The sequence below is a fragment of the Pongo pygmaeus genome, chromosome 4, assembly GCF_028885625.2.
Source record: "Pongo pygmaeus isolate AG05252 chromosome 4, NHGRI_mPonPyg2-v2.0_pri, whole genome shotgun sequence".
NCBI classification, from domain to species: Eukaryota; Metazoa; Chordata; class Mammalia; order Primates; family Hominidae; genus Pongo; species Pongo pygmaeus.
The window spans coordinates 45,786,392-45,808,660 of NC_072377.2; the positions used below are offsets into that span (position 1 = coordinate 45,786,392).

Here is a 22,269-nt window from a genome sequence, read left to right on the forward strand (position 1 = left end):
AGAAAAATAAAAAAAAACCTCCATAAGAAGATTAATCGTTCTTTCCTATGGCTGCCTCTTCTTCCTGCTCCTCATAAACGTAATAGAAAAAATCGAGCTAATCAAATTGTTAATTTGATTAACTGTCAACAGATTCCTTATGCCTTCTAGAAAACCAGCATGAGCTTAAACAAATATAATATAGAAGTGGAGTAAATTGCAAACTGCAGATTGGCAGATGTTTCAGTCCTCTTAGAGTTAATGAATAGTCACCGTGACCGTGATTGCCTGTGGTTTTTTCAAATCGGTGTCTCTAAATTAAAAAATGTCAAATAATCATTATCTGCCCAAATGTATTTTGGTCAGAAAAATCCTAAATACAGACATTAACTCTGTAAAGTATCTGCCAATCCCTTTACAGCTTGCAAAATGTCCATTATTAAAGCAGCATTTAACAACAGTCATGAAAAATATTTCCTTTCTCATAGGCTTGTTTCACATTATCATTCCATAAAAAGAACTTATGGGACAGACATTTTGAAAGAAAGAAAGTTAAGAGACTGAATCAATTAGAACACTTTGGTGTGGAAAGATAAATGATTGTTAAGAGGTGAATGAGTAAAGGAGATATTAATAATAATCGAATAAATTATATTAGAAAAACAAACTTTTCTTTAAAATCATAAAGTATTGGTACAAAGGTATATTATTTGACATTTTAATGAGGTTTGTTAATGGCATTTTACTTAGTGGATAATATATTTACAGTATGATTACTTTAATAGAATGGTTATATAGAACATATGAATAGATTACAAAAGAGTTTAGTGAATTCCATGGAAATTAAATAAAAGGGCCATGGATAGATTTGAAGTGATATATTGGAGAATAATCATGCCCCTCTTAAGAGGCAGTGAGGTATTCTGGAAAGAACACAGGCTTCAAGTTCAGAAACAAACTGAGTTTGAAACATGGGTTTGTCCCTTCTCAAGTCCACGGCCTTGGCCAGCCTGTTTAACTGCTTTGAGACTCATTTTCCTCATATTTAAAAGAGGATGATGAGATTATAAAACCTAACTCAAAGGAGGAGTTAAGCAGGAGTCCAGAAACTCCTTTTGCTACAATCAAAACCATCACTCCTTGAGCACCCCAACACTCACCACAACCCCAACACTCACTCGCCATCCATCTGGCCCAAGCTATGTAGACAAATCTCCTTAAGCTCTTTATGCCCATTCACCATCACTCTCAATGGGAAGCCTAGGACTCCCAGGTAATCCACATGCCTGGACTCTAACTCCAATATGGTTGTCAACTTTTTGTAATGTGGCTTAATATTTTTAGTAATTCCAGGTTTCTTTATTAAATTCTTCTTTGTAAAATATAACCACCCACTAAAATATAAGTTCCATGAGTATGAGTGGCATGGTATATTTTGCTCACTGCTCTATCCCCAGGCCTTATGAATGTATCTCACACTTATATTTGGTTCATTTCCTCATACTCTTTCTGCTACAACACTACGTAAGACCTCTGCTAAGAATGCTGGATAAGGTGGTGCATGAGCCACACGCCTCACCAAAAAGTAAAACAAAATCTCTGAAGTTAAAAAATTATACTGATCTAGAAACATACTCCTGCATTATTGTAGACATAAATCAAGTTATGCACAGAATTCAAAACTTTTCAGTTTGATCTTTCTTTAAATAAGTCTCCTTAGCTTACTATTCTGCCCTCCATTTTGTTGGGGTTTAATGTTTTGTGAACTGATTATGTTTATTTAGTTAGACATATTACAGGAGTGCAAAGAGCATTCCTCAGCTAATCTCTGGTTCTTCTGCTTAACAATACTATGAAATTGTCATGCTCAACTTATACAAATACAAAACTAGTATAGTATAAAATTTGGTGTTATTGATCTCAAGATTTCATATTAGATAATGAAATAGGCAGGGACTGTATAATATGTATAGCTTATTAAATAAGTACATGTTATTAGATTTTAACTGCCTTACATTATCTTCTTTGATGTCTAAAACTGCATGTTGATATTCAAAGTAATGTAAAGTTATTTTTTCCATAAACTGCCCATAAAAGCCTTGTGCTTCTGGTACCCTTGAGGTCCACCAATAGCCACCCCATGTCATCATAGTGAAAATATGAATGAGGCTAAAAGCTCTGAATGGAAACAAAATAGTATTTTACATAATTTCTTACTCAAGTGAGTTGGGTTAAACAAATAACAATGGAAGAATATTATTTTTCTCATTTTTACATAGAACATTTATCAAGATTTATGGCTATAAAACACACCTCAGCAAATAGAAAATAATGAGAATCATACAAGGGAAAATTTCAGGTCACAACGAACTAAACTAGAAACCAACAACAGAAAGACAGATAGAAAATCCCTATATATTTATCACACTTAAAAACCACATGGGACAAGGAAAAAGTCTCAGATAATTATTAAAAAAGAAAGAAAATTAAAATATGACACCAAATTTGTAGGAGGCAGAAAATGAAGTTCTTAGAGAGGAATTTATACTACATAGTATTAAATAAATATATTAGAATAGAAGAAAGATTGAAAAATCAGTATTCTAAGCTTCCATCTTAGCAAAATAGACTAAAGAAAGCAATTTAAGCTCATAGCCCAATGACTAAGAACACCATAAAAATTATGATAGAAATCAATAAAAATGAAAACAGGAAACAATGAAATGCAACTCTAGCTCTTGGAAAATATATTTTTTAAGATTCTCTAGGAAGACTGACCAAGAAAAAAAAAGTAAACATTATCAACATCAAAAATGAAAGAGGGGTCATCACTATTGATCCTGGGGACACTAAAAGAGAATGATTCAAGCATACTACAAAGAACTCAGTGTCCATAAATTTAATTTAGATGCAGTGGAGCAATTCCTGGAAAGTACAAACTAACAAAATTCACATAATGAGAACTATATAACCTAAATAACTTTATATCCACAAGGAAACTGGATCAATTTGCTAAGACCAGCTCGGTCAGGGAAACCCTAACTCAGTGGAGCTAGAAGAATTAAAGACACACACACAGAAATATAGAGGTGTGATGTGGGAAATCAGGGGTCTCACAGCCTTCAGAGCTGAGAGCTCCGAACAGAGATTTACCCACATATTTATTAACAGCAAACCCGTCATTAGCATTGTTTCTATAGATATTAAATTAACTAAAAGTATCCCTTATGGGAAATGAAGAGATGGGCTGAATTAAAGGAATAGGTTGGGCTAGTTAACTGCAGCATGAACACGCCCTTAAGACACAGATCGCTCATGCTATTTTTTGTGGCGTAAGAATGCCTTTAAGCGGTTTCCACCCTGGGCGGGCCAGGTGTTCCTTGCCCTCATTCCCGTAAACCCACAAACTTCCAGCTTGGGAGTTAGGGCCATTATGAACATGTTACAGTGCTGCAGAGATTTTGTTTATGGCCAGTTTTGGGGCCAGTTTATGGCCAGATTTTGGGGGGCTTGCTCCCAACATCAATTATTCTATGACCTTGCAAAAAATAAATCTCCAGGCCCAAAAGTTGTCACCAGTAAATTCTACCAAATATTTAAGGAAGAAATGATATCAATTCTCCACCATCTTTTCCAGAAAATGGAAGCAGAAGGAGCACTTTCTAATGCATTCTATGAAGTGAGAATCAGCCTAATACAAAAATCAGAAAGCACATTACATGAATAAAAATGCATAGAATAATATACCTCATAAAGATAGAGACAAAATCATGACCAAAATATTAGCAAATCCAATCCAATACATTTTACACATTTTGATGCAATAAAAGTTATTTTAGGCATGCAAGGCTGGTTCAACATTTAAAATTAAAATCAATCAAAACAATTCACCAATTTGACAGACTAGAGAAGAAAAAACATAGGATCACAGACTTGGCATAGAGAAACATACATTTGACAATATCCAACATTCATTCATGATTAACAAAAAACTTTTAGAAAAGTTGTAATAAAGGATAACTTTCTCAGTATGATTAAGAACATCTGAAAAAAAAAAACTATTCAATTAGCATCATACTTAATGGTGATAGGTGGATGCTTTCTCCCAAAATCAAGATTAGGGGAAAGATGTTGCTATGGTTTGAATATGTGTCACCTTCAAAACTCCTTGAAATATAATACCCAATATGACAGGACTGAGAGGTGAAGCCTTTACAAGTTGACTGGATCATGAGGGCTCTGCCTTTATGAACTGATTTATCCATTCATGGATTAACTGGTTGACGTATAAATGATTTATAATCGGAGAGAACTGGTAGCTTTATAAAAAGAGAAAGAAGAACTTGGTCTTCCACATGAGCACGCTCAGCTCCCTCACCATGTGATACCCTGCACCACCTCAGGGCTTTCCAGATCTTTATTTCAATTACCATTCTCCAATTACAGAATCCAAGGCTCCTTGAAGAAACGAATAATTTTAGACTGATAGGAACTATTCAAGATGAGCCAGGAGCATATTGTGGTAACAGGAAATAAGAAAAAATTTACCCACAATAATGAGGACAAAGGGACACAGGGGCTAACTGGAAGAGATCCTAATAGCCAAAGATGAAACAATCTGAGCAACAGAATTAATAAAGTAGTACTGGATTATAACCCAAATTATAAAATAAATATCCAAGTGTCCATACTGATACAAAAAGGATTGTATAAATCAATAAATAATGAAAGAGAATAGGTAAATTTCCTGTTCAGAATCATTTCAAATTATTTATGTCATACTTGGCCTTTAAGGAAGTGGAACAATACTCCCCACTCCTTACTTGTGGGCTGTGCATGGTGACTATCTTCCAAAGAGTACAGTATGGAATGGGAGGGGAAGAAAAATTAACTTTACAATGGAGATGTCTGACAAACCCTAACTCAAGTTAGATGATTAAGGTCAACATCAACAGCAATAAGATATATTCATAGCATGCACTCTCAATATGATGTGATGAGAATGGTACTTTAAGTCTCGTTTTTCTTCCCCAAAACAATTACTCTGATCTCATCTTGAGAAAAGCATCAGACAAATCCCAGTTGAGGGACGTTCTACAAGATACCTTAACCAGTGCTCCTTGAAACTGTCAAATTAATCAAGAAGAAGGAAATTCCAAGAAACTTTAATGATTAAAAGTAGCCAAAGGAGACATTACTACTAAATGTCAGGTGGTATTATGTATCAGATTCTGAACAGAAAAATGACATTGGGTAAAGACTGGAAAAACCTCAATGAAAAATGCACTTTATTAAGTACTTTAACAGTTGGTTCATTAGTTTTGACCAACATACCATAGTAATGCAAGATGTTTACATTGGAATTATCTGTATGATCTTTGCAATAATTGTGTAAATATAAAGTTCCTGTAATAAAAAGGAAATAAAAGTTTAACAGTAAAAAGGGAACCATATATCTACATCAGTATCTTTACCTCTCTCACTCTCTGTCTCTATAACTATTTTTAATTTAAAAATTATTTTGAATCATCTGGGGAGTTTTTTCAACATACTGGTGATTGGATTTCAACTCCACTCAATTATATGAGAAAATATGGAGTAGGTTTTTGGCATTAGCATCAAATTTTTTTAAAGCTTTCCAGGAGATAGTAATGTGTACTCAGTATTATGAACAATTGAATTAGATGAACTGAATGATTACTCCTAAAGAAATAGAAAACCTGAGTATTTTAATAACCACAAAAAACAGGGAATCAAACACAAGTGGCTTTATTTGTGAAGCCTAACAAATATTCAAATAACAGGTAATGCCTAGATTGTTTAAACTTCTCTAAAACAGAGAATACTTTTTGAAAAAGTTTTATTATTCTTTCTAAGAAGTGAGCATAACCTGATATCCAAAGTCATCTAGGGGATCACAAAAATGACTCCAATAACAACAACATTATAGACCAATCTCACTCATGGACAGAGATGCCACACTATGTTAAAGAAATATTACATCAAGAAAAAATAGTTTTTATCTCAGAAATGATCTTACGGTTTAACACAAGGATATTCAGTGATGTGATTCACTGTACTAATACTTTAACCCACATAAATGCAGGGAGGAACATATTCCAATCTTTGTATAAAACCTTAGTCATATTACCAAATTAACTGTAAGGTATTTAAAACCTCTTTTGAATTCACAAAACATATGTCGACTTCACAAATCCCGTCTTTGTGCATAATAACACTTCAAAAAATTCTTTTTAAATGTTTCTTCTACATATTCATCAAATCTCCAGAAACTGACTCAAAGACTTTTCCTCCTATAAATTTATCCCCAAACCTGGCCTATACCTATACAGTTCACTACTTAACACAGGTTTGAGCTAGGCAAGCCCATTTATAGGTGGATTTTCTTCTGCCTCTGCCACCCCAAGATAGTAAAAGTAACCCCTTCTCTTCCTTCTCCTCTTCATCCTACTCAACATAAAAACGATGAAGATGAAGATCTTGATGATGATCCATCTATTATGATGATCTATTTATTATGATGAATAGTAAATATATTTTCTCTTCCTTATTAATTTTTAAATATTTTATATTCTTTAGCTAACTTAATTGTAAGAATACAGTATCTAATATATACAGCATACAAAATATATTTTAATCAACTATTTGTATTATTGTTATGGCTTCCAGCCAACAGTAGGCTACTATTGTCAAGATTCTGCAGAGTCAAAAATTACATGCAGATTTTTGACAGAGCAGGGGTTGGTACCCCTAATCTCCACATTGTTCAAGATCAAATGTATACTTTCATTTCTTATCCCATCTAACTTCAATACTCTCTTTTTTCCCTTCATTCAAACATTAATTCTCTGCACTTTCTAAAGCAGACCCTGTTAGATTCATAGCTTTTCCTAATCTGCTTTTTTCTTAGAATAACCCACACAAAAGGCTAAGGGGCCAATGAGACAACACAGAATCATTTTAACAAGAAAGAAGAGTGGAAGAAATGGAAAGCTTCAAAATGGAGCTTCAAAATTGTCCTTAATTGGTGAGCAGGAAGTTAAAGAAGTTAATTAATTTGAGTTAATATGTTTCACTCAGCCATAATAGATTAATGGGTTATAACTTCATGGTTATTTTGATAAAGTTAAAAAATGCACTTACCAAAATTCAAATATTTTCCTAATAAATATATCTTAGCTGTAAATGAGGAACATTCCTTAAAGTCAGCATATTATTAAGGAATCATTTCAAAAGTTAGCAGAAAGGATGAAATCCTTCATTAATTATTTTGGAAAAATTGTCTCTTTGGGGTAAAAAAGGGGGATAATACAGAATATTTTACATTATACTCACAAATATACTTTGGTTGGGTTAATACTAAAAAATGTATTTAGAATATGTATAATAATAAAATATAATAAATTATAATAACAAAGTAGTCATGATAAAATGTAGTAAAACTGAATACAATAGATAAAAATGTGAAAAGCAATTCCAGTCAGGTGCGGTGACTCATTCCAGAAATTCCAGAAATTTGGGAGGTCAAGGGAAAAGGATTGTTTGAGCCCAGGAGTTAGAGACCAGCCTGGGCAAACGGTGACATCCCATCTCTACAAAAAATTAAAAAATAGGAAAGCAGGGCATGGGGACACATGCCTGTGGTCCCAGCTACTAGGGAGGCTGAGGTGGGAGAATCACTTGAGCCTGCAGAGCAAGGTTGCAGTGAGCAATAATCATGCCAGTGCACTTCAGCCTAGGTGACAGAGAGATACCCTGTCATTAAAAAAAAAAAAAAAAGAAAGAAAAGCATTTCCATTATTTCGCAGTATGTAAAACCCACTTACAGAACATAAAATCTTTAATGCCCTAAGAAAAAAATAGGCAGATTTAAATCAACAATAATGAGGATCAAAATAATGACAGATATTGTAAATGCAATTAAGAAACAAGCAACACATTAGGAGAAAATAGTTGCATCATATAAAATATATATCTGGAACATTCCTATAAATTAGATTTACAAAGGCAAACAACAGAGTAGAAAAGTGTGCAAAGAATAGGAACAAAAAAATAAATCCAAGCAATTAGTAACTCTAAGAAGAAATTTCTCAACCTACCAGAAATAACAAAAATGCAAACAGAAATGCAAGTAATTAGGGTATGTCCTTTTGTTTATTAACAAGATAATATGGTTTGGCTCTATGTCCCCCCCACAAATTTCATCTCAAATTGTAATCCCCATGTGTTAAGGGCGGTGGGATGTGGATCATGGTAATGGGTGCCCCCATGTTGTTCTCATGGTGGTGAGGGAGTTCTCAGGAGTTCTGATGGTTTAAGTGGCAGTTTCCCCTGCGCTTTCTCTCTCCTGCTGCTTGTGAAGAAGTTGCTTGTTTCTCCTTCACCTTCTGCCGTGATTGTAAGTTTCCTGAGGCCTCCCCAGCTATGTGGAACTGAGATAATCAAGTCTCTATTCTTTATAAATTACGCAGTCTCAGGCATTTACAGTAGTGTGAAAATGGACTAATACACAAGACAAAACTAAAACTGAATTGGCAAAGCAAACAGGCAGCCTTATCAAAGAAGCAATTTGGTGTTATTTGTCTAAGTCTAAAAATAAGATCAAATAGTCTTTGACCCAGTAAATCAATTTCTAGGCATTTTTTGTACATGTGTAGAAACATATATATGTATTTTATATATATAATTTTAATAAAAATTGGAAATTAATATGGTTTGGCTGTGTCCCCATTCAAATCTCAACTTGAATTGTACCTCCCAGAATTCCCACGTTATGGGAGGGACCCAGGGGGAGGTAATTGAATTATGGGGGCCGGTCTTTCCCATGCTATTCTCATAATAGTGAATAAGTCTCACAAGATCTGATGGGTTCATCCGGGGTTTCTGCTTTTGCTTTTTCCTCATTATCTCTTGCTGCCATCATGTAAGAAGTACCTTTTGCCTTCTGCCATGATTCTGAGGCCTCCCCAGCCATGTAGAACTCTAAATCCAATTAAACCTCTTTTTGTTGCCAGTTTCAGGTATGTCTTTATCAGCAGTGTGAAAATGAACTAATACAGAAACAATACAAATTTCCACAAATTTTTAGCAAGGTAAATTGCCATCTAACTAGAGGCTACATTTTGCAGCCTTCCTTAGGCCTGAAGGTGATCGTATACCAATTCTGGGCAATCATATGTGAATAGCAATGATTTTTGCAATTTCTGGGCAGTAGGAATATCAAACAGAAGCTGTTAGTTTTTCATTTCTTCTATTATTTCTGCCCCATTATATGGGCCATATCAAAACATGGTGGAGAGGAATCAGCTCCTCTTGTAGAGATGACAAAAACGAAACAAACCATTTTAGTGGATGGATGGAATCTAGGTCACCAAATTATACTTTCCATTGGACTTAAGCCCCTATTACTTGGTTCCAGATAAAGAGGTTGAAATAATATCTCAACCAATTTAGTAGTAAATGCACACACATTGAGCCTGTGACTCTGAAATGTGAAAACACCGTTATAGACACTTTTATCAGAATTCACATACAGGTTTACATTCAAAACCAAAAAACTGACATGCTGACATCTCCAAAATTCTTAAAGATACAAATCTCAAGCAGTTTAGATTTCATCTTAGTTGCATCTTTTTACTAACCTCCAAAGTAAGAGCCATCTGTCAGCTTCATTTCTTTACTGGATTTTGTAATGACACCAGCAACACCATGTTGAATGAAATACATTTTTTTACCCACGGCTCCTTCTCGTATGATATAATCTCCAGGTTGAAACACCTCAAATCTCAACTTGCTCAGCATGGCAGTCACAAAATTAGGATCCGCATTAGCAAATAAAGGCATTGTAGCCACCAGTTTCCGACAGTTGAAGTTGACTATCTCCTAAAGATGTCAAGAATAAACAAATATTAAGAGAGATATTAATCATATCTGGAAGAAAAACATGCTGAAATTTAAAATACAGCATAACATTGCAATTTAAATTTAGATACAAAAATCCATAAATTCTAGTAATGCGCATCACATTACAGTCAGGATTATGTTTTATTTTTATGCTGAAATTTTTGTATTCCCAGCACCTAGTGTAGTATAGGAATGTATTAAATATTCGATAAATGTTAATTCAATATCTGAAAGTCTCAACTTTTATAACTTCCCATTTCTTTACTACTGTGTATATGAAACTAAAACTTCTAAAATGTGAATACATCCTATTCTTCCTTTTATCTTATTTATGAAGAAAGAAAGCCATATCACTTCCTATTAGCTATGACATTGCTGCTTCTGTGCTCCATTTTGTCTGGGCCCAGCTACCAGACAAAAGCATTTTGATGTTTTTTTTTGTTAGTGTCATTCACATTAGAGTGAGGACAATGGATAGTACAGAAAAAGGTTACACAAAGGAGACTCTAATCCAAAAGTATAAATTCATCAGGTGCAGTGGCTCATGCCTGTAATCCCAGCACTTTGGGAGGCCAAGGTGGGTGGATCACGAGGTCAGGAGTTCAAGACCAGCCTGGTTAAGATAGTGAAACCCTGTCTCTACTAAAAATACAAAAATTAGCTGGGTGTGCTGGTGGGTGCCTCTAATCCCAGCTACTCGGGAGGCTGAGGCAGAGAATTGCTTGAACCCAGGAGGCAGAGATTGCAGTGAGCCAAGATCATACCACTGCACTCCAGCCTGGACAACACAGTGAGACTCTGTCTCAAAAAAATTAAAAAAATAAAATTAGAAATTCAACTGGTGTCTGGGCTAGAATCAGAAATCATTCTTTCTAAAGACTCTTGGGATTCCATTTCAAGTGATGGGCTAGAGAGAGGACATATTTGCCTTTTCCTGAATTGTTTGTTTTATTCCAGGATCAGGCCAATTCTTAAATAGGAGATCTGTATGTTTGATTTCATTCTGTGGATTCTGATCAAGATTAGACATATTTTTATCCCTCTGGATGAAAATAGAAATATGGAACCAAACATTTTTAATCATGCAAATCACTTATGTGACACAGAAGAGACAGTGGAAATTTACATTTTTGCCACAAAGCCAATTCTCAGAAATTTCCTTACCAATGAGTTACCCCAAAAAAGGTTGGGACTGCATTTGTGATTTTGTGTAAGAAGCACAGAAATTGGTCATGTCTGCTAAGAGGTGAAAAGAAGGCACAAGGAATCATAGGTATTAACAGAGTCTGAGAACTCTATCTTCTGCCTTGGGGAAATGTGCTATACAGACCCATCAATTCCAAGACTGAGAAAGAAGGTTTCTATGATCTTACTTCATAAAATGACCTAATGCCATCCAGGATAGATAAAGAATTCTAGGTGATACAGAAGGCACAACATTTTGGATCTACCTTGGAAGAGGTGTTTCATCCTGAACAATATTTTGTGAGTTTAGCAAAGCACAACAATGTCTGTAATAGTGGAGCTTCATGGAAGATGAGAAAATACTTACAAATAAGCAACAATAATCAGAAAGTGAACTTAGCAGCAAAGACAAGAGAAAGATATTACATGTGGTACTTGGTGCATCGTTATTCAAGTCAAAATACACACTTGAGTCCACGATTGGCTGTATCTAGGGAAATTTGTGATAATTTTAGCTGATGCATGGAGTGTGGGTCTATAACAATGTTCAGCAAGTAGTAAGTACTGAATCAATATGCATGCACATAAAGGAAGCCATGAAGAAGGAAGAAATGAAGGAGGGGAGGAAGGAAAGAAAGAAGGGAGGAAGGCAGGGAGCAGGTGGGAAGGAAAGAAGGAAGGGATAAAAGAAGAAACAGAAGGAGGGAGGGAGGGAGGAAGAAAGGAAGAAAGGAAGGAAGGAAGGAAGGAAAGAAGGAAAGGAGGGAGGGAGGGAGGAAGGAAGGAAGGGAAGGAGGGAGGGAGGAAGGAAGGAAGAAAGGAAGGTGTAGTCTTAGTTGTAAAAAAGTACTCACAAAGACTAATTTTCTCATTGGGAGATGGTTACTTAAAACTCTTAGCTTTCTCAAGCAAATGGCTTGAGAGACAAGTCTTCTGTATTAAAAAATTTGTTTTACTATTCCAAATATTTCTATACAAAAACAACAGGAAGATAAGAGGTGATGTGGAGTTAAAAGAAGACAGAGCTATGTCATGAAAATAGCTAGATTAGTTGATTGAGAGTTAATTATTTCACATGTAAAATGACATAGAATAATACTGTGTAGGAAATTGAAAATAAGTCAGATTGTAGAGAAAATAAGAGTTTTCATACAAAAATAATAGAGAATCCCTTCATCTTTGTACCTGGATTTGAACTATGCAAATGTTTCACTTCACGGTCTCTCATTTTTTATTTTAGAAAATAGTTGGAATTATAATTGATAAGCAAGTAACCTGATCTTTAGTTATATGAATAACTTGTTAATGCTACATTGCATATCCAGGTGTTTCTGTTAGAACTCCCTTTATTATAACACTACTGGAATAATTTCATATTATTGTTTGAAGAAATCTATTAACGTTTTCTTCCTTCATGCAACTTTTACTTCCCAGGAGTATTACCTGATTAAAACTGTAAATTCTAACAGATATGATAGAAAAAAAGGTAATGAGACAGAATCTTCTTGGATTCTAAAAGCCTTTCATCCTCCCATGAAAATTGCTTGTTTTGAGGATGTCTAGTATAGTAGAAACAATCATGTAAGTATAGAATGAAACAAAACTTTAAAAAAATATTTTTAATCAATCACCTTTCCTTAGGGCACATTGAGGCAAATAAAACACACTGTTACTATCTCTAATGTCAATTCAGATTATTTATGGCACTTGTTGTAATTAGCTCTTTTTATCAAAATATCAGGACTGAGTTAGGAGTATTATCTATATGCATTAAATTGAGGAAATCTTGCTTGCTAAGGAAGGCAAACACATGGTCCTGACCTTAGTAATAATTTGCTCCAGATTATTCAGTTTATGTTGGCACTTTAAAAAATGCAATTATTTCTTTCCTGGAACATTTTGTAGTACAAGAAAGTATGTACATGCTAAAAACAAGTGAAAAAACAAACAGAAAGACCAATTCCCAAAATGAAACAGAACAAAAACCCCACAGTAATGAAGGTATTTCAAAGGGACACAGGGGCCAACTGAAAGAGCTACCAATGGTCAAACGAAGCTGGAAAAATTTGAGTAACAACAATAAAAAGTATTGGATTAAACCCAAAGTATAAAATAAATAACCAAGATCACATACAAATCTAAATGATTGGTTAAACTACTAAAAAGTGAGTGATAATACATAAACTTTCTGTTTAAATTCCAAATAATTTCAAATAATTCATATAAGCACTCCTGCCCCAAAAAGTTGGAGAATAATTACCAAACCCTTAAGGATGGGCTGAGCATTGAGCGTGGGGACTTCCTTCAAAGAATACAATAAGGAAAAGAGGGGAAAAGTAGTAACTTTCCAATAGAGAAACATGAAAAACTCCATCTCAAGTCAGGCAATCAATGTTAACATCAACAGTGCTAAATCATGTTGGTAGCATGTACTCTTGGTATGATGTAATCAGAAGAGCATTTTATTTTTGTGGCATTCCTACACCAAACCCATAATCCCATTTTAATCATGACAAAACCATCAGCAAACCCAAATTCGGGAAAGTTCTGTGAAATATTTGGCCAGTTCTCAAGATGATCAAGGTAATCAAAAACAAGCAAATTTGGAAGAAACTGTCCCAGACAAGGGAAGACTAAGGAGACATGACAAGTGACCATAATGTGGTATCCTGGATGGGATCCTAGGATAGAAAAAAAGAACTTTAAAGAAAACTAAGGGAATCTGAATAATGTTCGGACTTAATGTATCAATATTGAGTCATAACTGTAGTTATTACAAATGTAGCATACTAATGTAAGGTATTAAAAACAGGGGAAATTGGATGTGAGGTATATGGGAATTCTCCACACTATTTCTGAAAATTTTTTGCTGATATAGTTTGGATGCTTGGCACTTCACGTCTCATGCTGGAATTTGACCCAATGTTGGAGATGGCGCATGGGAGGAGGTGTTTCAGTCATTGGGGAGAAGAACCCACATGAATGATTTGGTGCTGTCCTTGAGTTAATGAGTGAGTTCTTACTCTATTAGTTCCCATGAGATCTGATTGCTAAAAGGAGCCTGGCACCTGCTCTCTCTCTCATGTCCTCTCTCATCATGTGACATGCAGGCTCCCCTTCCCCTTCCACCATGATTGAATATTTCCTGAGGTCCTCACTAGAAACAGATGCTGGTGCCATGCATCTTGTACAGGCTGCTGAATCGTGAGACAAATAAATTTCTTTATAAATAACTCAGCCTCAGGTATTCCTTTATAGCAATGAAAAATGAATTAAGACATCTGCAAATATAAAATTATTCTGAAATAAAAAGCTTATTAAAGATGTAATTACTGCTCTTCATAGTTAAGAAAATAAATATGATTTTGTCATAGCATGTAAAGCATATTTTCTTTAAGTTAACTCATTTAAAAGTTAATTTTAAAAAGATCTCCTAGTAAATACTTGAAAACAATCATATCATAGTACAGTCTGGGGTTAAGCAGCAGGCCTGGAATGTGTCTGTTTATATTGCTGTGGAGTTAATAACTGTGGTCTGTCATAAGAAGACAAATTGTATATATATCATGCACTTTCAATTTCAGATATATGTTTCTATCAAGTTTTTATTTACAAATAAAAATCTATAATTATTTCTGTATTCTGTTCCATTGGTCTATGAGTCTGTTCTTGTACCAATACCATGCTGTTTTGGTTACTGTAGCACTGCAGTATAGTTTGAAGTTGTGTAGCATGATGCCTCCAGCTTTGTTCTTTTTGCTTAGGATTATCTTGGCTATTTGGGCTAGTTTTTGGTTCCATATAAATTTTAAAACAGTTTTTTCTAGTTCTATGAAGAATGTCAGTGGTAGTTTAACGGGAATAGCACTGAATCTATAAATTGCTTTGGGTGGTATGGCCATTTTAACAATATTGATTCTTCTTATCCATGAGCATGGAATGTTTTTCCATTTGTTTGTATCATTTCTGATTTCTTTGAGTAGTGGTTTGTACTCTCCTTGTAGAGATCCTTCACTTTTCTTGTCAGCTGTATTCCTAGTTATTTTATTCCTTTTGTGGCAATTGTGAATGGAATGTCTTCTGAGATTTATCCCTCAGCTTGACTGTTGTTGGTGTACAGGAATGCTGACACAATTTTTGTACATTGATTTTGTATCCTGAGACTTTACTGAGTTGCTTATCAGCTGAGGAAGCTTTAGGCTGACATAATGGGGTTTTCTAGACATGGGATCATGTCATTTGCAAACAGGGATAGCTTGACTTCCTCTTTTCTTATTTGGATGCCCTTTATTTACTTCTCCTGCCTAACTGCTATGGCCAGAACTTCCAATACTATGTTGAATAGAAGTGGTGAGAGAAGATATCCTAGTCTGGTGCTGGTTTTAAAAGGGAATACTTCAGCTTTTGCCCATTCAGTGTGATGTTAGCCATGGGTTTGTCATATATGGCTCTTACTATTTTGAGGTATGTTCCTTCAATACCTAATTTATTAACAGTTTTGAACATGAAGTGATGTTGAATTTTATCAAAAGCCTTTCCTGCATCTATTGAGATAATCATGAGGTTTTGTCTTTAGTTCTGTTTATGTGATGAATCACATTTATTGATTTGTGTATGTTGACCCGACCTTACATCCCGGGGATGAAGCCTACTTGAGTTTTGGTGGATAAGCTTTTTGATGTGCTGCTGGATTCTGTTTGCCAGCATTTTGTTGAGGATATTTGCATCAATGTTCATCAAGGATATTGGGCTGAAGTTTTCTTTTTTTGTTGTTTCTTTGCCAGGTTTGGTATCAGGATGATGCTTCCCTCATAGAATAAGTTAGGGGGGACTCCCTCCTTTTTGACTTTTTGGAAAATTTTCAGTAGGAATGCTACTGGCTCTTCTTTGTATATCTGGTAGAATTCAGCTGTGAATCCGTCTGGTCTTGGGCTTTTTTTGGTTGGTAGGCTGTTTATTACTGCCTCAAGACTAAATGTAAAACCTAAAACTATAAAAACCCTGGAAGATAACCAATACCATTCAGGACATAAACACGAGCAAAGATTTTATAATGAAGACCCCAAAAGCAACTGCAACAAAAGCAGAAATTGACAAAGGGGAACTAATTAAACTAAAGAGCTTCTACACACCAAAATAAACTATCAACAGAGTAAACAGACAACCTATGGAACGGCAGAAAATTTTTAAACTATGTATCTGACAAATGCCTAATATCCAGCATCTATAGTAACTTAAAGAAATTTACAAAAAAAACACAAACAACCTCATTAAAAAGTGGGCAAAGGACATGAACAGACACTTTTCAAAAGAAGACATACATGTGGCTAACAAGCATATGATAAAGAGATCAACATCACTGATCATTAAAGACATGTACATCAAAACCACAATGAGATACCATCTCACATCAGTCACAATGATTATTATTAAAAAGTCAAAAAATAACAGATGCTGGTGATGTTGTGGATAAAAAGGAACGTTTATACACTCTTGATGGGAGCATAAATTAGTTCAGACATTGTGGAAGACAGTGTAGTGATTCCTTAAAGACCTAGAGACAGAAATACCATTTAAGCCAGCAATCCCATTACTGGGTATAAACCCAAAGGAATATAAATTGTTCTATTATAAAGACACATGCATACATATGTTCATTGCAGCAAAATTCAAAATAGTAAAGACATGGAATCAACCCAAATGCTCATCAATGAATGACTGGATAAAGAACATGTGGTAAATATATAGCATGGAATACTATGCAGCCATAAAAAAGAATAAGATCATGTCTTTTGCAGGGACATGGATGGAACTAGAGACTATTATCCCTAGCAAATTAATTCAGGAATAGAAAACCAAAAGCCTCATGTTCTCACTTACAAGTGGGAGCTAACTGATGAGAACACATGGACATATAGAGAGGAACAACACATACTGGGGCCTATCGGAGGGTGGGAGGAGGGATAGAATGAAGAAAAGCAGCTAATGGATACTAGGCTTAATGCCTGAGTGATGAAATAATCTGTACAACAAACCCCCATTATCTCCATGTTCATCTATTTAATAAACCTGCACATCCTGCACATGCACCCTTGAACTTAAAATGAAAGTTAAAAAATCTATAATTATTTCAAAGTTAGAAATATATATTCATTTATTAAAGACACCAAAAATGAGGGAGAAACAAAAATGTTGTTCCAAAGAAATTCTCTCTCCAAGGAATATTATTACATAATTTATATAGCATCAATATGGTTTTTATTTTAAAAGATCTCAAGTTGCCCATTAGCAAAAGGGTGGATTTCAAATGTTACTATTTAAAATACACTGGTTCAATTTCTTCTTACTTTTGCAATCAGCTTATGTTAGAAAATTTGTTTAAACATCTTAGAAGGGAATTGATAATTTCTGCTAACATTTTATTTTGTTAAAATAAGTCATAAGAAATATTTGGCATAAACACTCATGCAGAAATGACATAATTTTGAAGTTAAATGATATTAAGTTCTCTGGAGTGGACTTGTTGCTTTAGTGTTGATAATTATGGCATAAGTGTTATGATCCATGGAGGATATGTTGCCCATAAAAGGAACAGTTCGATATAAAAGTGTTGACTGAAGAAATGCCAAGAATGTGATTTTGGTAATATTCTTTGCATAAGGTTTCTCATTGAAAATGCATGAGACCTGCAGCTTTATTTATTCCTCTGAGGAAAACTTCAGAAAGAGCAGTAATTGCAGAGGAAGAGTACACTGGCCGCCTTGGAACCTGGAGGGAATTTTTGCCCTCAAAGTTCATCAACAGCTTTCTCAAATTTCTAGCTGTGGGCTAAACACTGGGAAGCCAAGTAAATAAGCTCAGATGCTATGGGAAATGCTGCAAACTATTTCCTCAAATATTTCAAGTAAGAAAAAATCTTTGTTATCAAGAAGAGTCCACGTTGGAACCCAAGGTGTACATATATTTGTATTCATTAAGAAGGTGTCTTAAAAGATGACATGAGATAGAAATGTTTATGTCAGATGTTTCTGGGATCCACCTTTCAACCAAATGGAATGGTTATTTAAGTCTTCTAAAACATTCAAGCACACACTTGGGTGAAGATTTTCCTTATGCAACGCCCTCTTGAGGATGCTTTTCATTTGGCAAATGATAACCCTGCTAAAGTGTAGTGCTAAGATTTTAAATCGAATTTTATATATTATATACAAGAAGGAAACAGCATAATACAAGAATGAAACAGCAATAAAGAATCTTGTTATTTGTTCTTTGGTTGACATGATGTCTATTTATTATAGATATAAAAGTATTTGCTGGGGGTGGTTCCAAGATGGCCAAAGAGGAATGGCTCCAGTCTACAGCTCCCAGCATGGCGACACAGAAGATGGGTGATTTCTGCATTTCCAACTGAGGTACCAGGTTCATCTCACTAGCATTTGTCAGACAGTGGGTGCAGGACAGTGGGTGCAGCCCACTGAGCATGAACTGAAGCAGGGCGAGGCATCGCCTCACCTGGGAAGCACAAGGGGTCAGGGAATTCCCTTTCCTAGCCAAGGGAAGCTGTGACAGACAGCACCTGGAAAATCGGGTCACTTCCACCCTAATACTGCACTTTTCCAATGGTCTTAGCAAACGGCACACCAGGAGATTATATCCTGTGCCTGGCTCAGAGGGTCCCACGCCCACGGAGCCTCACTCATTGCTAGCACAGCAGTCTGAGATAGAATTGCAAGGTGGCAGCAAGGCTGGGGGAGGGGCGCCCACCATTGCTGAGGCTTGAGTAGGTAAACAAAGCAGCCTGGAGGCTCGACCTGGGTGGAGTCCATCACAGCTCAAGGAGGCCTGCCTGCCTGTATAGACTCCACTTCTGGGGGCAGGGCATAGCCAAACAAAAGGCAGCAGAAACCTCTGCAGACTTAAATGTCCCTGTCAGACAGCTTTGAAGAGAGTAGTGGTTCTCCCAGCATGGAGTTTAAGATCTGAGAATGGACAGACTGCCTCCTCAAGTGGGTCCTTGACCCCCAAGTAGCCTAATTGGGAGGCACCTCCCAGTAGGGGCAGACGGACACCTCACACGGCTGGGTACTCCTCTGAGACGAAGCTTCCAGAGGAACAATCAGGCAGCAACATTTGCTGTTCACCAATATTCGATGTTCTGCAGCCTTCCCTACTGATACCCAGGCAAACAGGGTCTGGAGTGAAACTCCAGCAAACTCCAACAGACCTGCAGCTGAGGGTCCTGACTGTTAGAAGGAAAACTAACAAACAGAAAGGACATTCACACCAAAGCCCCATCTGTACATCACCATCATCAAAGACCAAAGGTAGATAAAACCACAAAGATGGGGAAAAAACAGAGCAGAAAAGCTAAAAATTCTAAAAATCAGAGCTCCTCTCCCCCTCCAAAGGAATGCAGCTCCTCACCAGCAACGGAACAAAGCTGGATGGAGAATGACTTCGATGAGTTGAGAGAAGAAGGCTTCAGACGATAAAACTTCTCCGAGCTAAAGGAGGAAGTTCGAATCCATCGCAAAGAAGCTAAAAACCTTGAAGAAAGATTAGACGAATGGCTAACTAGAATAACCAGTGTAGAGAAGTCCTTAAATGACCTGATGGAGCTGAAAACCATGGCACGAGAACTAAGTGATGAATGAACAAGCTTCAGTAGCCAATTTGATCAATTGGAAAAAAGGGTATCTGTGACTGAAGATCAAATTAATGAAATGAAGCGAGAAGAGAAATTTAGAGAAAAACAGTAAAAAGAAATGAACAAAGCCTCCAAGAAATATGGGACTATGTGAAAAGACCAAATCTACATCTGATTGGTGTACCTGAAAGTGATGGGGAGAATGCAACCAAGTTGGAAAACACTCTGCAGGATATTGTCCGGAGAACTTCCCCAACCTAGCAAGGCAGGCCAACATTCAAATGCAGGAAATACAGAGAACTCTACAAAGATACGAGAAGAGCAACTCCAAGAAAAATAATTGTCAGATTCACCAAAGTTGAAATGAAGGAAAAAATGTTAAGGGCAGCCAGAGAGAAAGGTCGGGTTACCCACAAAGGGAAGACCATCAGACTAACAGTGGATCTCTCGGCAGAAACTCTACAAGCCAGAAGACAGTGAGGGCCAATATTCAACATTCTTAAAGAAAGAATTTTCAACCCAGAATTTCATATCCAGCCAAACTAAACTTCATAAGTGAAGGAGAAATAAAATACTTTACAGACAAGAAAATGCTGAGAGATTTTGTCACCACCAGGCCTGCCCTACAAGAGCTCCTGAAAGAAGCAGTAAACATGGAAAGGAACAACCGGTACCAGCCACAGCAAAAACATGCCACATTGTAAAGACCATTGAGGCTAGGAAGAAACTGCATCAACTAACGAGCAAAATAACCAGCTAACATCATAATGACAGGATCAAATTCACATATAAAAATATTAACCTTAAATGTAAATGGGCTAAATGCTCCAATTAAAAGACACAGACTGGCAAATTGGATAAAGAGTCAAGACCCATTAGTGTGCTATATTCAGGACTCATCAGTGTGCTGTGTTCCATTCAAGACCCATCAGTGTGCTGTATTCAGGAGACCCATCTCACATGCAGAGACACACATAGGCTCAAAATAAAGGGATGGAGGAAGATCTACCAAGCAAATGGAAAACAAAAAAAGGCAGGAGTTGCAATCGTAGTCTCTGATAAAACAGACTTTAAACCAACAAAGATCAAAAGAGACAAAGAAGGTCATTACATAATGGTAAAGGGATCAATTCAACAAGAAGAGCTAACTATCTTAAATATATATGCACCCAATACAGGAGCACCCAGATTCATAAAGCAAGTCCTTAGAGACCTACAAAGAGACTTAGACTCCCACACAATAATAATGGGAGAATTTAACACCCCACTGTCAACATTAGACATATCAACGAGACAGAAAGTTAACAAGGATATCCAGGACTTGAACTCAGCTCTGCACCAAGCAGACCTAATAGACATCTACAGAACTCACCACCAGAAATCAACAGAATATACATTCTTCTCAGCACCACATCGCACTTATTCCAAAATTGACCACATAGTTGGAAGTAAAGCACTCCTCAGCAAATGGAAAAGAACAGAAATAACAAACTGTCTCTCCGACCACAGTGCAATCAAACTAGAATTCAGGATTAAGAAACTCATTCAAAACTGCTCAACTACATGGAAACTGAACAACCTGCTCCTGAATGACTACTGGGTACATAGCGAAATGAAGGCAGAAATAAAGATGTTCTTTAAAACCAATGAGCACAAAAACACAACATACCAGAACCTCTGGGACACATTTAAAGCAGTGTGTAGAGGGAAATTTATAGCACTAAATGCCCACAAGAGAAAGCAGGAAAGGTCTAAAATTGACACCCTAACATCACAATTAAAAGAACTAGAGAAGCAAGAGCACACACATTCAAAAGCTAACAGAAGGCAAGAAATAACTAAGATCAGAGCAGAACTGAAGGAAATAGAGACACAAAAAACCCTTCAGAAAAATAATGAATCCAGGAGCTGGTTTTTTGAAAAGATCAACAAAATTGATAGACGACTAGCAAGACTAATAAAGAAGAAAAGAGAGAAGAATCAAATAGATGCAATAAAAAATGATAAAGGGGATATCACCACCGATCCCGCAGAAATACAGACTACCATCAGAGAATACTATCAACACCTCTATGCAAATAAACTAGAAAATCTAGAAGAAATGGATAAATTCCTCGACACATACACCCTCCCAAGACTAAATCAGGAGGAAGCTGAATCCCTGAATAGACCAATAACAGGCTCTGAAGTTGAGGCAATAATTAATAGCTTACCAACCAAAAAAAGTCCAGGACCAGATGGATTCCACAGCTGAATTCTACCAGAGGTACAAGGAGGAGCTGGTACCATTCCTTCTGAAACTATTCCAATCAATAGAAAAAGAGGCAATCCTACCTAACTCATTTTATGAGGCCAGCATCATCCTGATACCAAAGTCTGGCAGAGACACAACAAAAAAAGAGAATTTTAGACCAATATCCCTGATGAGCATCAATGCAAAAATCCTCAATAAAATACTGGCAAACCGAATGCAGCAGCACATCTAAAAGCTTATCCACCATGATCAAGTGGGCTTCATCCCTGGGATGCAAGGC

The 22,269-nt window shown here is 36.1% G+C and overlaps 1 protein-coding gene across 1 annotated transcript in view; it reads right to left on the reverse strand.

Annotated features, from left to right (window-relative positions):
• Window positions 1–22,269, reverse strand: part of HCN1 (hyperpolarization activated cyclic nucleotide gated potassium channel 1) — a 425,130-nt gene that overhangs the window by 39,854 nt on the left and 363,007 nt on the right. Inside the window, exon 6 of the mRNA XM_054489203.2 lies at window positions 9,642–9,882. Within this exon, the coding sequence (XP_054345178.1) occupies window positions 9,642–9,882 (241 nt within the window). The remainder of the gene's footprint in view (window positions 1–9,641; window positions 9,883–22,269) is intronic.